Consider the following 22503-nt stretch of genomic DNA (forward strand, 5'->3'; position numbering starts at 1 on the left):
CAGATATACACGCACACACAAGGGAGAGGAGGGTGTTTAGGGAAGCAGGATGTTTATTGCCTATTTACTTTGTGCAGGGTTTTGGCAGTGTGACAGGCACCTTTCCACTGCCTGCCTGAGCAGATCCCTAAAGGCTCCAGTGCAGCACCTCTGCTGTCTCTGCGAGAGGCTCTGGGGACCTTGGGGTGCGATGTTCCCAAGCTGTTCCCGAGCAGCTTGGTGCTGGGCAGCCCCGGGATCAGCCCTGTGTCCATGTCTGGGAGCGGGGCTGGCTGCAGGCTGCTGGCGGGGAAGTGACCGTGAGCCACGTGCGGTCAAGGGCAGCGGAGGAATGAAAGGGGCAGCGAGAGCTGAGCGACAACACAGCCCTGCCAAGCCATGCTCGGTGTCAACATCTTCTTGTTACAGGCATGACCCGGATCAGGGAAGCTGATCGCAGGGAGGCAAGGGATGTCTGAGTGACTCGTGTAGCCTGGAATTGCTCCCTGGCTAATTAAGAGGGACGGAAAGAAGAGCGGCAAGAAGCAAGGCTTGAGGAAACCTAATGCTTCCGTGATCCCGTGGGAACATCCCAGCGCTTGGAAGGACCGTGCTGCCACACAACAGGACCATAAATCAGGCAGGAGCTGGGACCGGCTCTGGGCTGTTGGTAGTATTCCTGGGCTTGCAAACACAGATTAAAACTGGTAGTGTGTAGTGATAATCTCCAGCCGTAACTGCCAATGTCTTGAGTCAATTATTGACCTGGTCACTCATGGCCAGCTCCAGCCCAAAGAGATTGGATTTAAAAACGTTAAAAACACAAGGTCACTAGTTGTGAATGGTGAGATGCATTAGAAAATGCGTTTTGAAATTAAGATAATTCTGATAGCAACAACCAGACAAATCAGAAACCTGTCAACAGGAAGCCCTGCTTGGCTTCAACTGTTACCCGAGCGAGACTGATGTATTTTAAGCAGTAAGAACCAGCATACGTCATCATATCTTATAGAAAAGCGTACGCATGCTAGTGTTTTGGTACAAGGAGAAACCAAAGACCCCCTGTCCTCTGAATCTCTCTCACGAACCTAGGCTCAGACCTCTAACCGAGCAGCATTCCCAGGCCCTGTGGAAAGTGTTTGCACCCCAAACCCGTCCTCGGCGGTGGGAGCTGTGCAGGGTGCGTGTCCCCGGGGACACGCTGTGCTCCCAGCCCCGCAGCTGCTCGCCAGAAATGCCAGCCTGCCCCCGCAGACAAAGGCTGCCTTTTGCTGAGCGTTTTGCAAAGCAGAACTGTGGCGGCTTGCGCAGCTTTTAGCTCTCTGACCTTTGTTTAAATGAAACGCGGAGTAATTTGTATCTGAGAGGAGTTGTTCTGTCTCATTAACGTGATTAAATAGATGGCAGGGCGTCACTAAGTTCATTGCCAGAGAGACTGTCGCTTAGTAATTTCAACCGCAGCGATCCCATTATTCAGCCTTTTTCCTTCCCAAGCCTGCGTTGTCACAGGCCCACCGGCGGGCTGGCACGCAAGCCCTGAGTGCCACAGCGGCACCACCAAACCCCTCAGGGTGAACTGGGGCAGTGTTGCCCCTATAAGACCTGTGTAACCCTACAGACATTTAGGGGCAGATATTTAGGGTGAGCCTGACACACACAGCCCCATGGGCCTGTGTGGCCTCAGGGCTGGGGCTCCTCCTTGATGGGGAGGCCGGGGACCCACCGAGGGGGCATTATTTGAGTGTGTTTGGGCCACTATCACTGATTTTGGACAACAAACCGGGGCAGGACCCCATCCACCTCAGCGGGGCCCTGAGGGGGCCCTGAGGGGGCCGAACCCCCCCCGTCCTTCCCGCCCCGCTCCCCTAGCAACAGCGGCAGCTGGCGGCCGCCCAATCAGCGCGCGGCGGCGCGGGCGGAGCCAATGGCGAGGCGAGCCCGAGGGAGGGGCGGGGCCTCGGGCCGGGGTGGGGATGGGAGCGGGGAGCCGGGAGGGGGAGGCCGGCCCCGCGCCGCCATTTTGGCGTCTGAGAAACAAAAGAGGCGAAGCCGCCGCCGGCGCCGGCCCTGACAGCAGGTAACGGCCCGGCCGCCGCTCCTCGGCCCTCTGCTGGCTCCGTGCCTTCCTCAGAGTCCCGGGGGTGGGCTCTGAGGGGTGTGGGGTCCCCTTTCACCCTCGTGCTGGGGTGTGTGGTGGGGGCTGGGGCTGGCTGTGGGGTGAGGGTGGGATGGGATGAGGTGAGGTGAGGATGGATGGGGTGAGGTGAGGTGGGATGGGATAGGATAGGATAGGATGGGATGGGTGGAATGGCATGGGATGGGGTGAGTGGGATGGGATGGGATGGGGTGAGTGGGATGGGATGGGATGGGGGTTCCTGCCCTGGTGTCACCCTATTTGTGCCCTGTGCTGAGCTTTCAGCCTTATTCTGCCCCGTCCCACCTCATCCTGCCTCGTAGTGCCCTGTCCTGCCTCATCCTACATCGCTGCCCCCACTGGTGCGGGGCTTGTGGCCCATCAGTGGGAGGCCGCAGTGGTGTGGGTATAGGTGTTGGTCTGGCTCATGGAGCCCCTAAGGTCAGAAATTCCCCCCTGACACGGTCTGGTGTTGGTTTGTGAGGCGTCATCCCTGTGTGGGACGTGCTGCAGGTTTGGGGGCCGCTTTAGGAAATTGCGGCATGACAAAACAGCAGGTTGGGGAGCGTTGCGTAACGGGATGCGCCGCTCAGCAACGCCGCCGCGCCAAGTGGGAAGCACTCGGGGATGGCTCGCGGCGTGGGGGCCCTCGGCCCCAGCAAAAACACCGGGGTTGGGGCTTTGGAAGTCAGCGTTCAGCTAAAGGAAATAAACGTTATCGCTGTTGATGGAATAACAGCCTCTCGGTAGCTACGCCCTGATACGTCCTTGGCCTGAATTGCACCGTGAAAAAGTACACATGGTGAACGCAGATACCTTCCCTGATAGCAGCTGGAGCCTAATTGCCCTTACTTCTAGGCGGTCGTGTTTTATTTTTTGGCGTGGTGCCTTCTGTGTCCCATAGCTGCTCAGATATTTAAAAAATGCGTCCAGTGCGTGTGTGCTTCTTGTCCTCGTGGACGTCTACGGGGCTCTTCTGTGCTAAGTAATGAAATCAGAATTTTAGTATTTAGCTCTGGAACGGTTAAGCTAATGCTGATCTGAGTTGAGCTAATGCGGCTCTGAGTTCCTTTAACTTTTGAGTTAAATGCCGTGGGATACGTTACTGGTGTTCAACGTGTGAAATTAACTGGGAATAGTACAGGTCCAATTTGATCCTTGAGAACAAAAAGATCAGGGTTATTTTGGCTTTTAAATGGCTCAAACGGTTGGTATCCATGCTCATAGCTTTGTTTATGTCAGATAAATGAGCTAATTTGTAACATTTAAAATTGCCTTTGAGTTGTGTTTGGGTATTTTCAGGATATATAATATCCTGGAATGGAAACTTCTTTTGTATACACGTGCAGGAACACACCAGTATGTGTGCTTTAAAATGGGTTTGCTACCTAACGCTTGCTTCTGTTGGGTCCTTGAGCATCTTCCAGACAGTTGATGTAATTTGTGAATGGAGGGGGGGAGGGAGAACAACAGGGAGAAACCATTGAACTGCAAACATCCGGGAGTGTTTCTTCCCCTAAAATAATCACAAGTGACCAGAAGTGTAGCCTGGTTAAGCCTTGCAGGAGGGATTTCAGGGAAGGACTGTAAGATGTTGGCAAGGATTATAGCCATTCATGTATACTTCTTTCTAAAAAATTAGGACCTTAAACGGGGCCAAGTAGCTTTTCATAAATTTAGATTCATTAATGTAATTGAAAGACTCTTTTTCTCTCTCTTCTGCATTTGCTGTTTATAGCTTTCTGGAGTAATCTGTTAACTTGTCTGCAGTACTTTGGTTGTACAAATAACAAAATTTATGTCGCTGTCTCTTCTTGAAGCAAGGTAGATCAGAATCGGCGTAATGGTGTGCCACAGTAACTTGGGATGGAGCTGGAAAGCTGGATAGCGGTCAGGCATGTGAACGCGAGGCTGTGCTCTCTGAAAAATTCCTTCCCTACCAATTGCTTGCAAAGAATACTTCAGATTTGTCGGGCGTGAGGTTTTGTAAAAGCAGGATGAGAAAAGATGTTAAAGAAAGAAACTCTCAGCCGCCTGTCAGTGGTTGGGCCCGCAGCCAGATCAGCGGTGTGGTGACACTTTCTAATTGTCCTCTGACCAGCTGGGGGGTGAGAGAGGATGTTTTTGGGATGACTTTTTTTCTTCTGAAGGCTGGGGAGAGCAGGCATGCCTTGTCATGAGGGAGAGTGCCTCGGTCTGTCAGCAGCGTTGCTGTGGTCACAGATGTCTGCCTTGGTTAGGGAAAGGTGGTGGCACAGTGTGTGCTGTCGGGCTGATGGTGAAAGAACCACTGGTCATAGAGACTCCACAAAGAAATCTCACCTAAAGCGATGAATTAAACAGTAGTCACTCTTAATCTTTAAATCTTCACTGTCTAAATTCAGGGAACTCAGGTAAAGGTTGGGAATTTGGGGCTGGCTGGTGTTAAATGTCACTTATGTTGTGATCCTCTTCTGAGGGCGTTTGGAAATCAGGACAGCCGGGTGAGCTGGTGCTTCCCTGAGCTCTGGAGCTGCTCCAGACCCACAGCGTGTGGACTAAATGCCTCTGTGGTGTCCCTTTGATGCTGCCCTGCCTGGGGGAGCCGCGCTTCGCGTGGGAGAGCCGTGGGGCAGCCGTGGCCAAGGCGGGGGTTTGGAGCGAGGCATGGTTTGATGTGGCTTGTGATGCCGAGCCAAGGTGCAGCTTCCTCCTTTTGAAGCCGTCAGTTGGTTTCCTTCATATTTCTGTGCTGGTGAACACAAACTAGACACAAACTAGAGGCACAGCAGCAGGGCAGGCAGGTATCTCTCTCTGGGGAGGACAAACTCGCTGCCTCCACGCTCTGGATGTGCTGACGCTCGGCTCGGCCCCGTTGGCAGGCGGCTGCGCTCGGTGCCTAGGCAACGCGGGCCCGGCCGAGCATCCCCGTGCCTCGCTCCCAGAGCTGAAAATTTTCCATTGCAGGGGAGAGGATTTTTCCTCTGTCTCTTAATTCTTTTATCGGGCTTTCCGTCGTGCCCAAGGTGAATGTATCTTTGAAACGGTATAGGGATGGTTTTCAGGTATTAAGAAGCCACACTATGTGGTTTTAAGGTATAATTGTAGGTGGACATTTCTCTAGCTTTCCTTAGAAATGCCTCATACAAAGTTATCCGTGGGCTTTTCATAATAACGATTTGGTTTCAAAATAATTCTTTTCCTCCCCTTTGCAAAAAGCCCTGTGACACGACATAACGAGCTGGAAGCAGCCAGAATATTTCTGTCCCTGCAAAGCCTGAAATTCTGCTGATGCAGTGGAAGCAAAATTGTTCAAATGAAGGTTGCTTGCTGATGGTTAATCAAGTGTTTAGGAGCTCAGAATCATCACTGGGTCCTCTTGACTTGTGTAGGGCTAAGTCTCTGAGGTCCTGAGCCTGCCTCTGAAAGCCAGGGTGTGTTGGAGTAGGGCAGTGATAACCTTCGTTATGGGTACAGAAAGTACTCTTGCTCTGCTGGCCGTCAGGTTCTTAAATTATCTTTGATGACTCTGCACCTGGATTGCTGGTGCGGATGGAAGGTCTTTTCCTGGAAGTAGCTGGAGCCAGCAAGTGCCCAGGTTTGTGTTGTTTTACTGGAAAAAGTCAAGGTTTGCCCATAAAATGGCTTGGGTCTCAGAGTCCTGCTTGGACAAGCTGCGTGAGGGATGGTTGGGAGGCAGTGCACGAGCTGGGGTTGGTTTGGGGCTGTGATGTGCTGATCGGCCCCACAGAACCACTAATTACTGACCTCACACAGCAGCCTTTCGGGGTGCTGCAAGCCTCGGTCCCTGTGTTCTCACCCTGCTGTGCTGACAGAGCTGGAAGGAGCTGCCGAGATGGGGTCGACTCGCTGAAACTGATGGTGCCCCGGGTTGTGGATGGGGCAAGCAACCCCAAGGGCAGCAGATACAATTATAGGGGCTGTCCTTCCTCGGAAGATGGCATTAGGAAGAAGGAAGGGTTTGGGGGCTTTATGCCAGAACGAGACTGGGATCACAAGTCCCGTCGGGTCCGCGATAGAACAGGCACAGCAGAAATGTTGATTTTCTTCCTGAGGCACAGATGGCTCTGACGACAATACCCAAATAGCAGCGCGGTGCTGTGATGCAGAAAACTTCAACAGTGCCTGAAAGCCTATCAGGGATTGTGGGTGCTGCCTAATTTTATGCTTATGGAGGATGGCAGCTTCCTTCTAACGATTGCTCTTTTGCTTTTCACATATTTTTCCAGAAGAACAGCACATTAGCTGTCTTGTGCCTCGGATATTCGTTAAGAACGCGATGGCAAATTACCCTTTTAATCTGACGTCAGCCTACAGATGATTATTTAGTACCTTATCCTGAAGTGAAACTGCGGGCACGATAGGCACCATTTGATATCTCTGAGGTGTTAGCTCTTTCAGAAGGTTGGTTCCGTTCAACTGAAGGTTTGAGGTTAAATTTGGGGGATGTGTTCGTACTGAAATAATCAGCTTTGCAACAGGGAATAATGCAGGTAAGCAAACGAGGAAAAATTGGGTTTAGCTCAATATAATTAGCTGGTTTTCTGGAGAGAAGCATGTGAGTATTAAACCAAAGGGAAAGTTCTAGATGAGGGAACAATGTGTTGCAGAATCACTTCAGAATTTACAGAATTAAGTAGTCTCCCAAGGATGAGGGGTAGATTGAATAAAGGCTGATGGAGGCACAGCGAGCTGAGTGGTGAGAGGAGGGCTGGCTGAGGCTCGTTCAGCTGAAACAAAGCCTTGTACGTATTTAACTGTAAATGCCTAATGGTGGTTTCGTGTGTTTAAGAGTGAATAATGAGCTAACATCACAGCACAGTTTGATTTGAAAAAATAAAATGGTCTTTTGTGAGCTTGATTTTTCCCTGACACGTTTCTTTCTGACAGTAGGCTGTTTCTCGGAAATGCAGAATTGGAACATGAGCACAGCATGGATGGTGGTGCAGTATTGCAGGGTTTTGAAGAGAAAATAGTTTTTTGGCAGTCATCCTGTCTGAGCCTCCCCTTTTGGGTTCGTGATGGTGTCTCTTTGAAGGCACTTGTGCCAACCATGCTTGCTCATGCTCTAAAAATTTCCTGTAAAGCAGCAAAGGTCTTTGAGGGCATAAAAATTATCCTGGTTGTGTCCCAGGCTAATAAAATTTGCTCTCTTTTTTGCATTATTGAATGTATTTCAGCCTGCTGAGGCGTGAGAGCAGTGCAGCCAAGCTCCTGTGAAAAAGCTTTCTTTTATGGATTACTGAAATTGATAAGATTGTTTTCAAGTGTTTCTGCAGGGCTGTTTGCGTATGTAAACTGTGCGAGATAAGGGTGAATTAATTCTGTGACAGTAATTAGTACGGTTAGCCTGTAATTGGTCCCAGATGGTGTATTGGGAGGTCACTGAAAGATGAAAAACATAAATATTTTTTTAAAGAAACATTTTTTTTAATGTTAGCGGGCATACTTGTACAAAAGACCCTTGTCCCTTTTTACAGTGTAAATAAAATATTATTGTGATTTTACTGTGCTGTGTTGGAGTCGTTCTTGTAAGACTCCTGTCCTGTCCTCACCTGCTAGTGTCCAATCTATACTTGAGCAAGAAGCACGGTGAAATCACTCGTCTCTGTGTTCTGGAATTAAATTTCTGTAGTGCTTGGGCATCCTGGAAGGAGCTCATGTTCAAGGTCTTGGGACCTAATTTATTTCGTTATCCCTTTAACCAGCATGGAAAGGGGAAGAAGAGTGTGTAAAATTGCTGAATCATGTATCACCTCCCTTCGGGAGGCTTTTAGTTGGTTAGGGATGTGTTTTCAGTAGCTTGAAGTGTTTTGAAACAAAGGCAGTTTCAAAAGATCTGTGAAATGCATCTCGTGAACTTCAGCTGCTGGGAAGAGAAAACTCCATCTGTCATGAGCACCAGAAGTAACGCCTCAAAGCCAACACTTGGGGAACCATGGCCTGAACTGTGGATGAGCATTTCGGGTCTGCTTCCTGGCTCTGTCTGGGTTGTTTCTGACCAGTTTCTTCTACAACGGGTTCCTTTTTTGACCAGTTTCTCCAAAAAGGGACTAAACATTGTTTGCAGTATGTTGATGGTAGCAATGAGTATGTGTATAATTAGGAGGCGTGAAATAGGTAACTGTAGGTTGTTGGCACCATTCTCCTTGTAGTTTATTTATAGATTATCGTTGTTTGGCATGGCATTCCTGGAAATTTTGGCTCAAGGAGTCGGACTGGATTTGGGCATGGAAGCTTGAGTTTTGCAGCCTTGTCCACTTGACAGGCGCATGGCTTGAATATTAGGGGCTGGGATTTCTGGAGGGCACGCAGACAGAAAATCCTTTCTGTAGCTAAGCAGGTAAGACCTTTGGAAGGGACTTGATAGCTGCACTTCAGAGCAATTCTCATTTAGGGCGACTTGGTCACAGCTTCAGGGGCCAGCCCGAAAGGTGCCGTGTCCTTTGGTGGAGGGGTTGGAAACAGTTACCAGGCTGCGGGCTTCATGGCAGTGAGAAAGGTGTGGACGTGAATTTATTTTAACTTCAGTGCTTGAATTTCGCTTTCTTTTGTGTCTTGAATAACACTTTCACAAGTGCAATCCGTGCAATTTAGCTCTTGCTGTCATATTTTCGGAAGATTAAAGGCTGAATGCTATTCTGGCTTCTCCATTACAAAGGGCAGCATTGTCTTGTTATAGCAACTGGTGTTTTTAGCCGCTGGTGCCAGAATGCTGTTTTAAGATGGATCAGTTTCTAAATAGGAAGTTTAAGTAGCTTAGCTTTGGTGGTTCAGGTTTCTTAGTTTCCATGGCATTTTTTACTTGGAAAAGAGGCTGGTTGGTAAATTACACAATCCCTGGAAAAACTGCACGGGTCAGAATTGTGTGTTCTTTTCTGGCTGGGTATGCTTAGTAACCTGTAACTTGGCTTTATTTTAGTTCTAGAGAGATAAAATAGCTTTGAGGAGTAAATCTGGCATTTCTCTGCAGCTCTGTGTCTGTGGTTGTTAAGCTTGCAGATCACAAAGGGTGTAGGGAAAGCCAAAAGTGTTGCTTTTTGGGTACTTTGTACTCTTTGCTCAGAAAATCCTCATTGAGGTTGGAGAAACTGCCTTCCTGGCTGAGTGGCTGCCCTACGTGCTCCTGGTAAGAAAAAGCCAGAAGCTCTTGGAGGCTGCCTTGGTTACTGCCTCGCTTTCTAAGACAAAATGTAGGGGAACTGGGCTCTCCTAGAGGTGTAGGGCTGGTTTAAGGGAGGGGTGATGGTCCCGCATGAGGAGCAGTACTGGAAAGTGATGCAAGTCGGGCTGTTGTGTTTGTTTGGTGAAGTTGTGTTCAGAAGTCCTGCTGATAGCTGCTACAAGACGTGGTCTGCAGCTGTGGGGTTACATTCACGGATGTGAATGACTCTTAATTTGTGGGGCTGTGGCTTTCTCTCATCGTAAATATTGCTGGGATTGGGGTATGTTTAAAGGAAAACATCAGAACTCCGTGTTTAGAGAATAAAAGGAGATGGTAAAAATATTGCTGGTTTTTATTTAAAAAGTCCGTTATATGCTGAAAACGTACTTCTTTCTGTACGTTTGTCAGTACTGGAATGCTTCATCTTTTATTTGCATGTTACAGGTGAACCTGGTGTTGGCCAGGAAGGGCCCGGTGCTCTCCCTGCAGAAGGGGCTCTCTGTAAGAGGTGCTGGCTTTCTCCTGGCTGTGGGTATTTCAGGGGGTTCTCCTGCACATCCGAGTTGTTTGAAACACCCCTGAACTTCTTTGATTTGTTCAGCACTAATTTTGCAGAGCTGTAAAACTGGTAAAGGCTTAAAAAAAAAAAAGGCGAAACTTTTTTAGAACTAACTGCTTCCAGCTGTGTTTTGCTTGTCATGTGCCAGTGATGGATGAGCCCTGGCACAGAGCACAGGATTTTCTTAAAAGCTGCTGCCAGTGGGTGTGTTCCAGGATTTATTGCTGCGTTCCTCCAATAGCCCAGCAGGAAAAGTGTACACAGCTTGGAATGGGAGTGCCTGTAACCGTGTGGAGGAGGGCTGCTGCCACTGTAGTTGGTTGAGCTGCTGAGCAGGTACTTTCCACCTGATCATAAGTCTGCTTTTTTTTTTTGTTGGTGGGAGTCTTTTGTTTGTCTAAAGTTAAAAACAGGATGGGATTTCTGCCTCAGTGGGCCAAGACTGGTAGCTGGTTGGTTCTGTCACCTTCCCAGAAGGGCTTTGCAAGCTTGTTTTGTGTAAACTCTGTTCCAGAATTCCTGACTAATTCTGGCTCCCTAGGTCCATCTATTTCGTGTGATTTAGTAAACGACTTAAAGGAATCTTTTTTCCTTTTCCTGGTGATTTTTTTTTTCATTGTTCCAACCTGCCTCAGTGTGCCACTGCAATCACCACCGGTTTGATAAGGACAGGTTAGAAGAAAATACATCTGTGTCAGTACTTCTAAGAAGACTTTTTTCTCTTGGCCTGCCCCAAGCACCTTGCTCTCCACAAGCAGGATTTGCTTTTTTGGATTTTTTTTTGGTGGGGATGAGCCCGTCATTGCAGTGCCTGACTCCCAGTGCCCTTGTGGCTTCACAGCAAAATATTTCTGCCTGGGGAATGAGCACGCTCCTCGCTGTGGAGGAGTTGATAGCTCACTCCTTGAAGTGTTCCTGCTTTTTTACAAAGCCTCATCCTTGCTCATCTCTGAGTACATGTCCTGGAGACAACGTAATTGTCATTAGATTGATGAATTTGCTGCAGAGGAGCTGAAGTAACGTTGGCTTGTATAGAAACTTGTGGCTCAGCTTTTTTTCTTTTTTTAGTGGGCTCAATACGTGGTGTAGTGAGAGACATCACAGCCTCTTGGCCCAACACTGCACTTAACAAAAAGTTTTTTTTTCCAATGTAATCTTTGTTTAAAAGAGAGCTCAGCTGAGAAGTTCTCTGGAATATAGGGTGGAGTGTTGGGATATGTTACCCAAATTTATGTCTTTGCTCCTGTGTTTAGGGAAAACAAAACGAGAAATAGGAAGCAGTATGCTCGCCTGTCGCGTCTCCCCCTCCTAATTCTGTGGCTCTTCCCCCAGTGCTGGAAGCAACATTAAATCTGCTGTGCTCCACTTGCGTTCCTGCTCTTTGGGGAAGGGCTTTTTGTTTACAGTGAGAAACATTTTTGGAGACTTTACAGTGCTAGCACACACATGTAGTGAAGATGACCTTTTCCCTAAAAATCAGTTACCAGAATAAGCGATTGCTTTCTGTAAGCACGCAGGATGTCAGGCTGGGCTCAGCACTTCTATCCTAACCAGAAAAAAATGCCAGAAAGTAGCTTTTACTGTTTAACCTTAATTACTTTGTTGTTATTCAAGATGGGAAAGGTTTCAAAAGCCTGCTGCGGGTCTGTTTTTACCTTATTTAGAGGTATAATGATCCTGAGAGCTAGGAATCTGGTAAAACAGTTGTGATAAAAGAATGCGGAAGGTTGGTTTTTTGCATCGAGACACAGTCTGTTGTGCAGGGCTTGGTTCCTATTCTGTGTGCAGTTTATTTCTAAATGTTTTGTATTTCTGATACTGTGCTAAGGTAACTGGAGGGTTGGGGTATCCCCATTCCTGGCTTAAGGTCTCGTGGAGTAAAACACAGCAGAGCAGCTTCAGTTCATGAGCCAAGCAGCAACTGAAGCGAATGTTAGAAGCAGGTCTTCACTGCTCCTGGATTGGGCACGTGTGCTAAGAGATAAAATAGTGTTGTGTGGAGGATCGGCACTGGTTTCCGTCACGATGAGCCACAAGTTGAGCAAGAACTTTGAGCCTGGGCCCATTTAACCAGCCTCATGGCTCTGATATCCCACTGCTGGGTGCTCTGTGCTGTTTGGTTCATGTCCCTCACTGCTGGTGACAGCAGGAGAGGAGGCTGGCCTCCTGGCTACATGAGGGCTTGCAGCATGCCTGTAAGCACTGCAGCTCGTTAGGGATGTGGTAGGTTCTTGGTGTGCTTGTTTCAGCTGTGAAGGGTTGTGCCCAAGACCTGAGGTATCATCCCAGCCCTGTGCACAAGGCAGGTGTTGGTCTCACCAGCTCTCTGTAACTCTCCAACACTGATATTTGCATGTTCCTCCATCCCTTTTCAGCTGGCATTCATTTCTTTGACTATTCTTCAAGTTGAGCCAGCTTTGGCTGCTTCACTGGGCTGTGGATTTTCCTCTCCTGTGGCTGCCTGTGTGATTTGCTCTTTCCTCAGAACCACCGTGGCTCAGCGGGGCTATCACATCCTGCAGCAGCTGTGCCGTGCACCAGCTGTCGGCTCCCCCTTTGCACTGCCCAGCGAGCTGTGGGAAGGCAGGCAGAAAGCTCAGCCCTGTCTGCCTTGCTGCAGAGCTGAATCGGGTCTCTTGGGAGCTGCGGGTGGCCGCCTGACGTAGAAGTCTGCATTTGGGGAGCCCAATTCAAGCAGACTGCTTCGGAGGGCAGCTCTGCATCAGAAAGCCTGCTCTTGCAGGGGCTGGGGGAAGAAAGGAGGTTGTTTTTGTGAGCTGGTTGTGCAGGGAGCAGTCACTGCCTAATTGAGAGCTGCGCTCTCCAGAGGCTGCCCTCGTTAATGCAATCCCGTGCGGGACGCCGTGGAGAATCTGTAAGGCCACGAAATACCTGTCAAAGGATCACCTGGGATCAATTTTAATTTTTAAAACTCTGCAAGGATGAGTTCATCGTGGTGTTCTGCCGCTGGTCGCTGTCATGCGAGGATGGGAATAAGATGTCATCACACATCGCTCTTGTTTTATAGATCGGGGTTTGTAACATCTTTTGCTGCTTACTGTGAGAATGGCATTGCTCAAGCTATTGTTGTGTCTAGACAAGTTTGTTTGCCTCCTCCGAGTTACGTCAGGTTTTTCTTAAAATGCTCGACGCTTGTGAAGGAATTGCACATCTGCTTTTTTTTTCCCCGATGTGTTTTTTTGAACAAAAGGCTCCATCAAAGGCGCTTTAAAGCTTGTGGCGGCGGGGTAAAGGGCAGAGTACACCGAGCCTGAGTTTAGCGTCTGGGAAAATGCTGGAAAACAGCTGGTCTGTGCGCTTTTTGCTCTGAAGAGCACTGAAAACAAGCTGGTTATAGAATCAGGGGATGCACTACAAGACTCTAGGATATCACTTGAGAGTTGTGCTGTGTTTCTGGAAGACAAACCCAGCAGAGCTCGTTAATGCAGGCACAGTGAAGCTGTCTTTTCTGATGTGATTTCTCTCCTTCCTCTCGGTATTCCCATTTGCCTTGTGGTCATGCAGCCCAAGCGCTCTGTGTTTGACTGGTGTAGATGTTTCTAACATTTCTCGAAGCCTGCCTAAATATTGCGTAACGGCTATTTTTGTAATATCAGAACTATAAAAAGCCCTCGCTTCGCGAGCCCTTGAATGGGAGCCAGGTCTGGGTCTTTCAGGAAAGCGAAGTGGTGCGAGCAGCGAGGGATGTTGTCCACACCACTTGGGCAGCTGTTAAAGCAAACGCCCTGAGCTGCTGCTAATGAGCTCCCTGAAGACGTGTTGGGTAAACCAGGTGCTGTGTGGCCTGTGCCGGAGGTGCTTTTTGCCAGGACAGGGGTGTTGCAAGCCGCTTTCTAGGTCTGAGCAGGTGCCAGTCGGTGTCTGTACCCCGGGGTAAGCAGGAAGGTGGCCTCAGGATCAGGGGCCACGTGCTGCGGTGCTGGTGCTGTTACAGGCATGGCTGTGCCGGTGTGAGGCTCCCTCTGCATAGGGTCTCGCCGTGAGTGCCTAGCATCCAAACTCCTGAGTCCTAAAATTGCTGCTGTGTTATACAAGCACAGACACACAGCAGTTCCCTGGCAGCACATGGCAGGGCCTGCCCCTCTCCCTGCGTTTCGTGGGCACTGCGGGCTGTAGCCAGACGGATTTGGCAGTGGCAGGTGTTTGGGGTGAGGCTGGGGGGCTTTCCCTGCCCGGTGCTTGGTGTTTGGGGTGAGGGTGCCCTGGGAGGAGCTGCACGGGATGAAAAACACCAGGAAAGCAGCTGGGGAGGGAGGGGAGGATTTTGCTGGTTTGGTGCTGTTTTTAAGGGCCTTAAAAGTAAAGGGCGAGGGAAAAAAAAAAAAAAAAAAACAACTAGCGGGTGCATAGTAAGCTGCTATTGATTCACTACCTGCGGGCAAACATTCCGGGAGCTGAGCTGATCGATGAGCTTCCCCGAGCAGCTGCTGGTTTCCAGTAACACCCCCGTGGACCTGCAGACCGTGGTGTTAGCGGGTCTGCTGCAGCCCTGCGGCCTCGGCTCCCCACCCTGGGAGGCCGAGCAGTGCCCTGCGAGCTGGGCGATACCCACGGGGTACGGGGCGATACCCACGGGGTACGGTACCCCCGGGTATCGCCCCGTACCCCGTGGGTATCGCCCTACATCCCATGGGCATCGCCCCGCACCCTGCACAGCAGCAGCCCCATAGCCCGGTGGCAGTGCCCCGGTGGCCACGCCCACCTCGCTCTAACCACGCCCCCCTATTTACCTAACCCCGCCCTCCAACTCTCAAACCGCGCTCCCCATTGGCTGGCGGGCGGTGGGCGGGGCCAGCCGTGGCGCCTTTCTGGGCGCTCCCCCCGGTGCGGCCGCAGTGGTGCGGCGGTGCGCGGGGCTGAGCGGGCGCCCTGTGCTTTGCTCCACAGCCGGCCGCGCTGCAGCCAGCCCCCCGCCGGGCTCCTCGTCACTGCCACCGCCGCCGTCCCCTGCCTCTGTCTAATGCGCTACAAGGATGAGCCCAGCGTTCGGAGCCATGGAAGTGGAGCACTATTCCAAGGGAGTGCTGCTCGAGCCCTTTGTCCACCAGGTCGGGGGCCACTCCTGCGTCCTGCGGTTTAACGACAAGACCATCTGCAAGCCCCTCATCCAGCGGGAGCACCAGTTCTACGAGACCCTCCCGACGGAAATGCGTAAATTCACTCCGCAGTACGAGGGTAAGTCGGCGGCGCGGCGCGGGGCTGGGCGCTTCTTCCTGTAACTGCGAGCGTGCCGGGCTCTCTGCTGGCTCTGAAGTCTCTTCTGCAGGAAGAGATTTTAGGGTTCTCTTTTCATGTATTTTGATGTTGTCTGAGGCAGGCTGTGGAGATGCAGGGTGGAAATGCTTGCCAAGTTGGCGTTTGGGCTGACTAACAGCATTAGAGTAGAGCAGCTCTGCTGGTGATAGCCCATATATCTCCCTTAGGCACAGGTAAGTAGCTAACAGCTTGTAAATGTTCTCAGTAATCCTCTGCTGCTTTTCTTGTGGATTCATACTTTTTTTGCCACTTGTTTAATGTCTGTTTACAGGGATTTAATAAGATTGGTTGCTGGTGTTTTGTGTGAGCTTAGTTGTGGTCTCTCTTATTTTTGGATGTGTCCTCTCTCTCTCTCTCATTTTGATCACAATAAATAAATGTCGGTAAAGTGTCTTGTTAAATGTGTGCAGTGTTGTTTCTGCCATTAAGGAAATGAAAATTCATGGCATTGAGGTAGGCAAGGATCAAGTAGCCGTGATGAGGCTGAGTCAGATGTTATGTAGGAGTGGAAATTCCAGTTCTCCTGAGCGTTGCGCTAGTTAACAGAAATACTTCTCTTTCCCTTTGGTATTCCATCCACTGCTGCCCAGTGATTAATAAATAATGACTGAAGCATTTTTTAAACGGAGTTGCTTTTTAAAGCACACTGACTTGAACAGCTGTTAAGGGTGACCGAGTTTTTGCATACTGTTTGTAAAACTGGTGGAAGACTTCAGAGGAGATGTTGCACAGTTATGCTCCCTGCGTGCTTACAGAGACGTTTTGGCACTACATGTTCTGTTGGACTGGAAGAAAATGTGGTCATTGAATGATACTTTTCACCATGTAATAGAACAATTGTACCAGTGTGTGTGGCTTTTGGGGGAGTGTGGGGAGGGATAAGGGGCCTCACTTGGTCCTTCTCTGTTATTTTTTTTCCAGGATAAAGCCAAAGGCCACTTGCTGGCTGTTTTTTCCCCCTTTTTTTCCTGTTGTCCTTTCCTTTGTGGCAGCAGGACTGTCAGTCAGAGCTTCTGCGCTCCCTGCCCCAGCTACTGTAGGTCTCAGAGCCGCCTGCCCAGCTCAGAAGTGCCAATCTCTCGCCGAGACCTCTCCCCTCTGGCCTAGTGATGAGCTGCAAGAACTGTGCAGATTGATTGATTTGAGAATAAAGAGAGAGGACTGAAAAATAAAATTAACAGACAATTCAGACAATCGTTCTGGCTCCTTTGCTAAGCGTTGAAATGTGCTAATGTGGCACTAAGGGCATCTGTCAGAGCGCTCTGCTAAGACTCCTAAGACGCAGTGTAGTGCTCTAGAGACTCTTGAGAGGGAGGATGAGCGAGAAGTGCTCTCAAGGTTCACCTTGTTTCTGTGTACCACAGTCAGATTTGTTCTGTATTGCGTTCTGTTATTTATTTCACAAGACTGCTGCGTTACCAGTATCAATAAAATATATTCCAAAACAGAGGGGAAAATGTATAATAAAAGATGGTGGTTCTAAGGGGGAGCGTTTGGACTAGTTTCTTTTGTAATACAATGTTTTCTTGTGTTGTTACTCTGCTTGCAAGTCTTTCCTGTCCCCTGGGGTTCAATTAACCAGATCTTGTTTGGATAAGTGCTCTTTGTTTTGCTGCCATGCAAAACATGCAGCTTTTGGTGTATTTTTGGGCAGGTCACTTCTCACTGCAAGATGTTAACACATGTTTTACATCTCACTTAGGGTCAGACCAGTCAGGTTTTTCAAATTAATAAAAGCTTTTATTAATTGAAATTGTCTCCTGTTATTATTTGGCTCTTAATTCTGTATCAGAGAGAGAAAAGAACTTTTTGTATCGTTGTCTTGTTAATGTGATGAATTGTCTTTTGTGGGGTGTTATTTTTGTCTAGGTCTTTTGATATTTGTTAGGTTGGCCGATGAGGTTTGGCCTGTGGCAAGATAGAAACTAAGGATGAGGGTAAGAGAAACCAAAAGTTGCTCTATTCTCAGTGTAACATTGTGTTGTAACAGGCTCGCTTATCGCTTCAGCAGTTGACAACTTCTTTTGTTTTCTCTCTCTTCAGGTGTGGTGTCAGTGAGCTTTGAAGAGGATGAAGATGGAAACTTATGTCTAATAGCATATCCGTTAAATGGGGACCACGATAACTTGGAAAACTTAGATAATTCTGACTGTGAACCCAAAAGTAAGCTGTTGCGATGGACTAACAAAAAGACAATGTTGTTAGAAAACGAGAAGATATCTAAGGAATGGGTACGACAGCACAGGAAAGAGGAAAAAATGAAAAGGTAGGTTTGCTGAGGAGAACTCAACTGCAAAGTGTTAAAGCAAAACATTTTTTTCCTGCCAAACTGGGATGTGATCTTCAGAACTCTAGAGAATTCTCCAGACCTCTAGCTTTCAGTTTCTTTTCTTGTGTTGTTTTTCCTGATAACAGTGCAGTCAGGTTTAGTACTGAAACTGCTTTGTGCTCAGCCTGCTTAGCATATTGAGTCCTTTTTGCTGCGATCAGTTGAGAAAGGCTTTCCAGTGTTGGACAACATATGGCAAACAAGCCACCACATTTCAGCTCTGCTGAGGGACCCTGTTAGTGATGTATTCCCGTTGTGATGCATTGTGCTAAACCACTGTCCTTAGCAAAGGGTAGACCTTAGAGTATCGCTTATTTCTGCCAAAGTAACTCAGATAAAGAATGTACAAAGAGAATTACTAAATGTTCTGTAACATGACTCGGCTGTATGCTAATCTGTACTAATTTGGAAGTAGCTTTACAAAGGTTGATGCATTACTGATTTGGAAGTTGTCCAGTTGTCCATAAAGCAAAACAAAACTTAGGCTAGCTGGTGGTGAAGGTGAGCAAAATAGATGGAAAAGTTGAACCCACTGTGAACCTTTCAAGGAGCTTGTTTTGGGATTTGACTCTAATTTGCTGCTTCTGTTTTCTAGTCACAAATTGGAAGAAGAATTTGAGTGGCTGAAGAAGTCTGAAGTTTTATATTATACTGTAGAGAAAAAAGGAAATGTCAGTTCACAGTTTAAACTCCATAATCCTTGGAGCATGAAATGTCACCAGCAACAGTTACAACGGATGAAGGAAAATGCAAAACATCGGAATCAGTATAGTATCCTTTCCTGAAAAGACCTCATGACAATGGAATGAGAAGGGCTCTGCTTTTTATTTCTTGGACGTGACAGATAAAAAAAAAAAACTCAGCGCAGGCTTAACTGTAATCCAGAGAGACTCCGTGAAGCAGGCGTTTACTTGGTGACTTTGAAGGGATTGCCAGCTCCAGAACACAGGCTTTTGCATGTAGTAAAGTAGCTAGGCTACGAAATCCAAATAACTTGACTTAAATCTACATACTGTGCATTAGTGGAAAGGTTTTATAGTATGCTGTGTTTGGGATCTTCCGCAAAACCAGTTTATTCGTGTAAGCTTTCAAGGGAGAAGAGGAGTGCTGTGGCTTTTTTTCATTGTCAAGAACCACGAATATTTGTGTGTGGTATTGGTGATCTTAAAAACTAGCTTCCTCTCTGCCTTTTCAGCAACTTCTCAGTGTTGCTTTAAATATAAGGGGTAGGATGTTCTGCTGCAAGGAGTCATCTGCCTCTAGTAGTCTCTTCATAGTGAGACTTCTTGATAAAGAAAAGCTGGATATAAACTGTCAGGTTGGGAGTAAAGAAAAAAGCGACAATGTGCAAAAGCTGAAGCACATGTCCGGGCTCTGCAGCTGTAGGTAAACATCTCCCCCCCCCATGCATTCTTAGGGGGTTATTGCTGTATGCAGGCTTGCATGCAACGAGTAAATCCTGCAAAAATATTAGTATCTATATGCTGTGGTAAGCAGATTCCCTGTGTGAGGAGTTCTGGTGAATGAATTACCAGAACAACTCAGTGACTAAAACTGTTCAGAATGGTAGAAGGTACTTGATGGCTGATATCGTCATGGCTTCACTGTCGGTGATAATTGAATTATCTAAGTACTAGTGTGTAATGTCTCCGAAGCATATATCAAATGTTCTGAAGTACTTTTGAACTTTGGCATTTCAGATGTGGAAATGCTTCAGCATTTTTTCAGTGGGAACTGAAGCACATGCAATCTTAATTTCCCACAAAAGCAGATAAGTCTTCTCTTAAGTAGGCAGTACTTCATAATTCTGAGTCTGGGTCATCTGCCAGATCATGTTTCTGTGTGACCTAGTTACATTTTTCCCACTTAATGTAGAAAATCACTTGTCTTCTCTAGAGACCATTGGTACTGGGAATAGATATCCACTGTGATACCAAGTGTTACAGAAGTTTTGGTAGGCTACTGCGTACTGGGTATGCTTAGAATGAAGATTGTGACGCTAAACTCTGTCTGTGCTAAGCTGTATTCTGCTGTGAGGGTTGTTCCTTAACTAGCCAGAATTCATTTTGCTGGAAAACCTGACATCTCGATATGAAGTACCATGCGTGTTGGACCTTAAAATGGGAACCCGACAGCACGGAGATGATGCATCAGAGGAGAAGAAGGCCAATCAGATCCGCAAATGTCAGCAGAGTACATCGGCTGTTATTGGAGTCCGAGTTTGTGGCATGCAGGTGAGAGGAATTACATGCAAAGGGACAGGCTTGCACCCATTTCTCTTGGTGGTTTTTTTTTTTTAGGTTAGGTAGTAATCCTGTGTGGTGTTGTCCTTGAGATGCTGTGCTTTGTTTCCTTTCATGAGGGCAGTGAAGCTTTTGAGTATCACCTAGCAGTTGAAGGTGGCAGCATCTGCGGGAGCAGCCTGCAGCACCTTCTGCATCCCAGTGGTTGTGTTCTCTCAGCAAGGAAACAGACCCCTGCTCCATAACAGCAACTGAAAAGTGTGTAGTAAAATTATTGATGTGATTAACGTCTTAGGAGAGCATAAGAAACAATCAAAGGTCTGTTGGCACACATTTTAAATAAAATGCGGAAATTTGCCAAAATATTAACTAGCAGTCAGGTCTGTCTGGCAGACTTTGCAAAGCCATGGGTCGTTCACTGCTTAAAGTGGAGCTGTTGTGAAGTGTTGACAAGAAGAGGATTAATAAGCATGGTAGAACTATTGGTCAAACAAGATAGTTGCGTGGACTTTCACCTGAGTTGTTTACTTGTTTCTGTATTCCTAGAGTGACAAGTGGGAAACAACTTGTTTGTTTTTGAGGCTTTTCCGAAGCCTCTCTCCTCCCATCCAGTAGATTCCAGGAATGCCGGCAGTGTTTGCTAGGACTTGTTCCCCAGCATGACTCTTGGCATGGTTGGTGTTCAGCTCCCTGTTTCAATTCGGAGAAAAGCACGAGGCAGAAACAGAAGTGTGGGAGCTGCATTCCTAACCACAGCGCTGGGATTTGAGCAGGGCTGGCTTGTCAGTTCATTTTCCAGTATAGACCTGTGGAGGAAAACAGAGGCACCTGCAATCCTTACGTGATGCAGATACTTTGGCATTACTGAGCTGTGTGATGTATGGAACACTCCCCTGTAGGAAGGAATCTTCCTGCAGGAGCAATTCCGACTTCTTTGAAATTCAGAGGATTAAGGGGCACACCTTGTCTTCTGAAGTGCTGGGTGCTGTCACTTAGAGCCCAGCGTTCTGGGCCTCGTGGTGTGCCCCTGAGCTGGGGCAGGTAACGAGCTGAGCGAGTGGCTGTGGTACAAGCCGGTGCTTGACTTTGGAGATCTTGGCCACAGCTTTCCTAATCTCACTTAACCTCCCCACTCTTACATTCCAAGTGGAAAAGCTCAAATCTAAACTGAAGGAATTTTCCACTTCCTCCGTGCCTCTAAGCTCCATAGACATGGCTGGATCTGTTGTTGCTAACAGTTTCTGTAACTACAAGAGCAGTTTTAAGAGCAGTGCGTTGCCCTGTAAGAGCTTTGCATAGCATTGTCTCCCACAGCTTGCCCCCATGTCTTCACCTCAGTGTCACCAACAATTTTAACTCTTTTTTTTTCTCTTGTGTCCTTGAACATGCAGGTCTACCAGGCAGGCACTGGCCAGCTGATGTTCATGAATAAATACCATGGAAGAAAACTCTCAGTCCAAGGATTTAAAGAAGCACTTTACCAGTTCTTTCATAACGGCAAATACCTGCGCAGGGAACTCTTTGAATCAGTTATTAAAAAACTGACTGAACTCAAGTCTGTCCTGGAGAAACAGGAGTCGTACCGCTTCTATTCGAGCTCCTTGCTGATCATTTACGATGGGAAGGAAAGGCAGGAAGTCGCTGTTGACTCAGACCCGGAGGACTTAGAGGACCTTTCAGAGGAGTCTTCGGATGAGTCAGCGGGAGCATATGCCTACAAACCCACCGCTAGTACTGTTGATGTTCGCATGATAGACTTTGCCCACACAACCTGCAAGTACTATGGAGAAGATAGCGTGGTACATGAGGGCCAAGACACGGGTTATGTTTTTGGACTTCAGAATTTAATAGATATTATTAAAGAAATAAGAGACGAAAGTAGCGAATAAACAGTGTGAATGCACAGCGGTAGAAAGCACTATTGTGACTCTTTGTATTCCAAAATTATTGGCCACTTTCTGGTGGTAGGAATCTTTACAGGCTCTGCAGGGATGGTCCCATCAGAGTCAGACTTGTTCGGAGGGCATTTACTTACATTGGTGCTGGACCTAGCACTGGCAAAACTTGGTATCCTTATTTATTTTAACTTTCTTAAACATTCCATATTTGATTACTCAGATACCTCTGTTATCCCTGTGTGTATACGTTCCAATAAAATTCTTTTTGGTCATTGTAAGCGCTGCTTCTGTCCTTGCTGCTGGCTGCAGAAGAGGTGAAGTTCCGAGATCTTCCTGGGTGTGTAATGCAAAGGCAGCATAAGAGCAGCACCTGGCTCGTTACGCTGCGTGTGGAATAACATCACTGCTGGGCTTCCTCTCAAGAGCCACGAGCAAGTCCAGTGGAGAGCTGCCAGCCTGGCCGGGGGCCGGAGCACCTGCCTTTGAGGAGAGGCCAAGGAACAGGGCCTCTGTAGGTCAGGGAAAAAGACAGCTCAGAGCAACCAAACGCACAAAGGCTGGATGGAGACCTCCAGAGGTCTCCTGGCCAGAAAAAAAAAAAAGTGACTTCAAGTGAGAACTTGTCTTTTAAAATAGCCAACAAGCTGTTTCCAATTTCAGGACCTTGTAAACTGAATCCCCTGCTGTGTAACCCGTTTCTATATACATTTTCTTAATCTAGGCTGAGCCAAGACATACGTAAAAGACTCCTACAGGATTAGCTGTTACAGCAGCTCCCAGGGCAGGGCTGCAGAGCCTGAAAGTTACCCTAAGTAGCTTAAAATCTTACTCGGGACAAATAGGTGGGAAGAAGTGTCAAAAGGTGAGAAAACAGCGAATAACGGCAAGAAAAATAAGAGTAACTCCACTTTTTTCTTTT

The 22503-nt window shown here is 47.9% G+C and overlaps 1 protein-coding gene across 2 annotated transcripts; it reads left to right on the forward strand.

Annotated features, from left to right (window-relative positions):
- Nucleotides 1-1993: 1993 nt before the first annotated feature.
- On the forward strand, nt 1994-21830 carry IP6K2 (inositol hexakisphosphate kinase 2). Of its 2 annotated transcripts, XM_084292440.1 has the most exons (6): nt 1994-2056; nt 14746-15033; nt 17158-17380; nt 18039-18214; nt 19502-19677; nt 21078-21830. In XM_084292440.1, exons 2-6 carry the CDS (start codon nt 14832-14834, stop codon nt 21573-21575), a joined length of 1275 nt encoding a protein of 424 aa, XP_084148566.1. In that variant the 5' UTR covers nt 1994-2056; nt 14746-14831; the 3' UTR covers nt 21576-21830. The 2 variants fall into 2 exon arrangements, with proteins under 2 accessions (XP_084148566.1, XP_084148567.1); XM_084292441.1 differs by lacking the exon at nt 1994-2056 and having other exon boundaries at nt 14709-15033.
- Nucleotides 21831-22503: the final 673 nt, after the last annotated feature.

Source organism: Netta rufina, assembly GCF_964035555.1.
Source record: "Netta rufina genome assembly, chromosome: 10".
NCBI classification, from domain to species: Eukaryota; Metazoa; Chordata; class Aves; order Anseriformes; family Anatidae; genus Netta; species Netta rufina.

What these genes read in the sequence shown, in the direction of transcription:
- IP6K2 (XM_084292440.1), top strand. Translation starts at nt 14,832, where the DNA reads ATGAGCCCAGCGTTCGGAGCCATGGAAGTGGAGCACTATTCCAAGGGA. An exon ending in AAAGAGGAAAAAATGAAAAG is followed by an intron (nt 17,381 to 18,038) that starts GTAGGTTTGCTG and finishes TCTGTTTTCTAG; the next exon opens with TCACAAATTGGAAGAAGAAT. An exon ending in TCCGAGTTTGTGGCATGCAG is followed by an intron (nt 19,678 to 21,077) that starts GTGAGAGGAATT and finishes TTGAACATGCAG; the next exon opens with GTCTACCAGGCAGGCACTGG.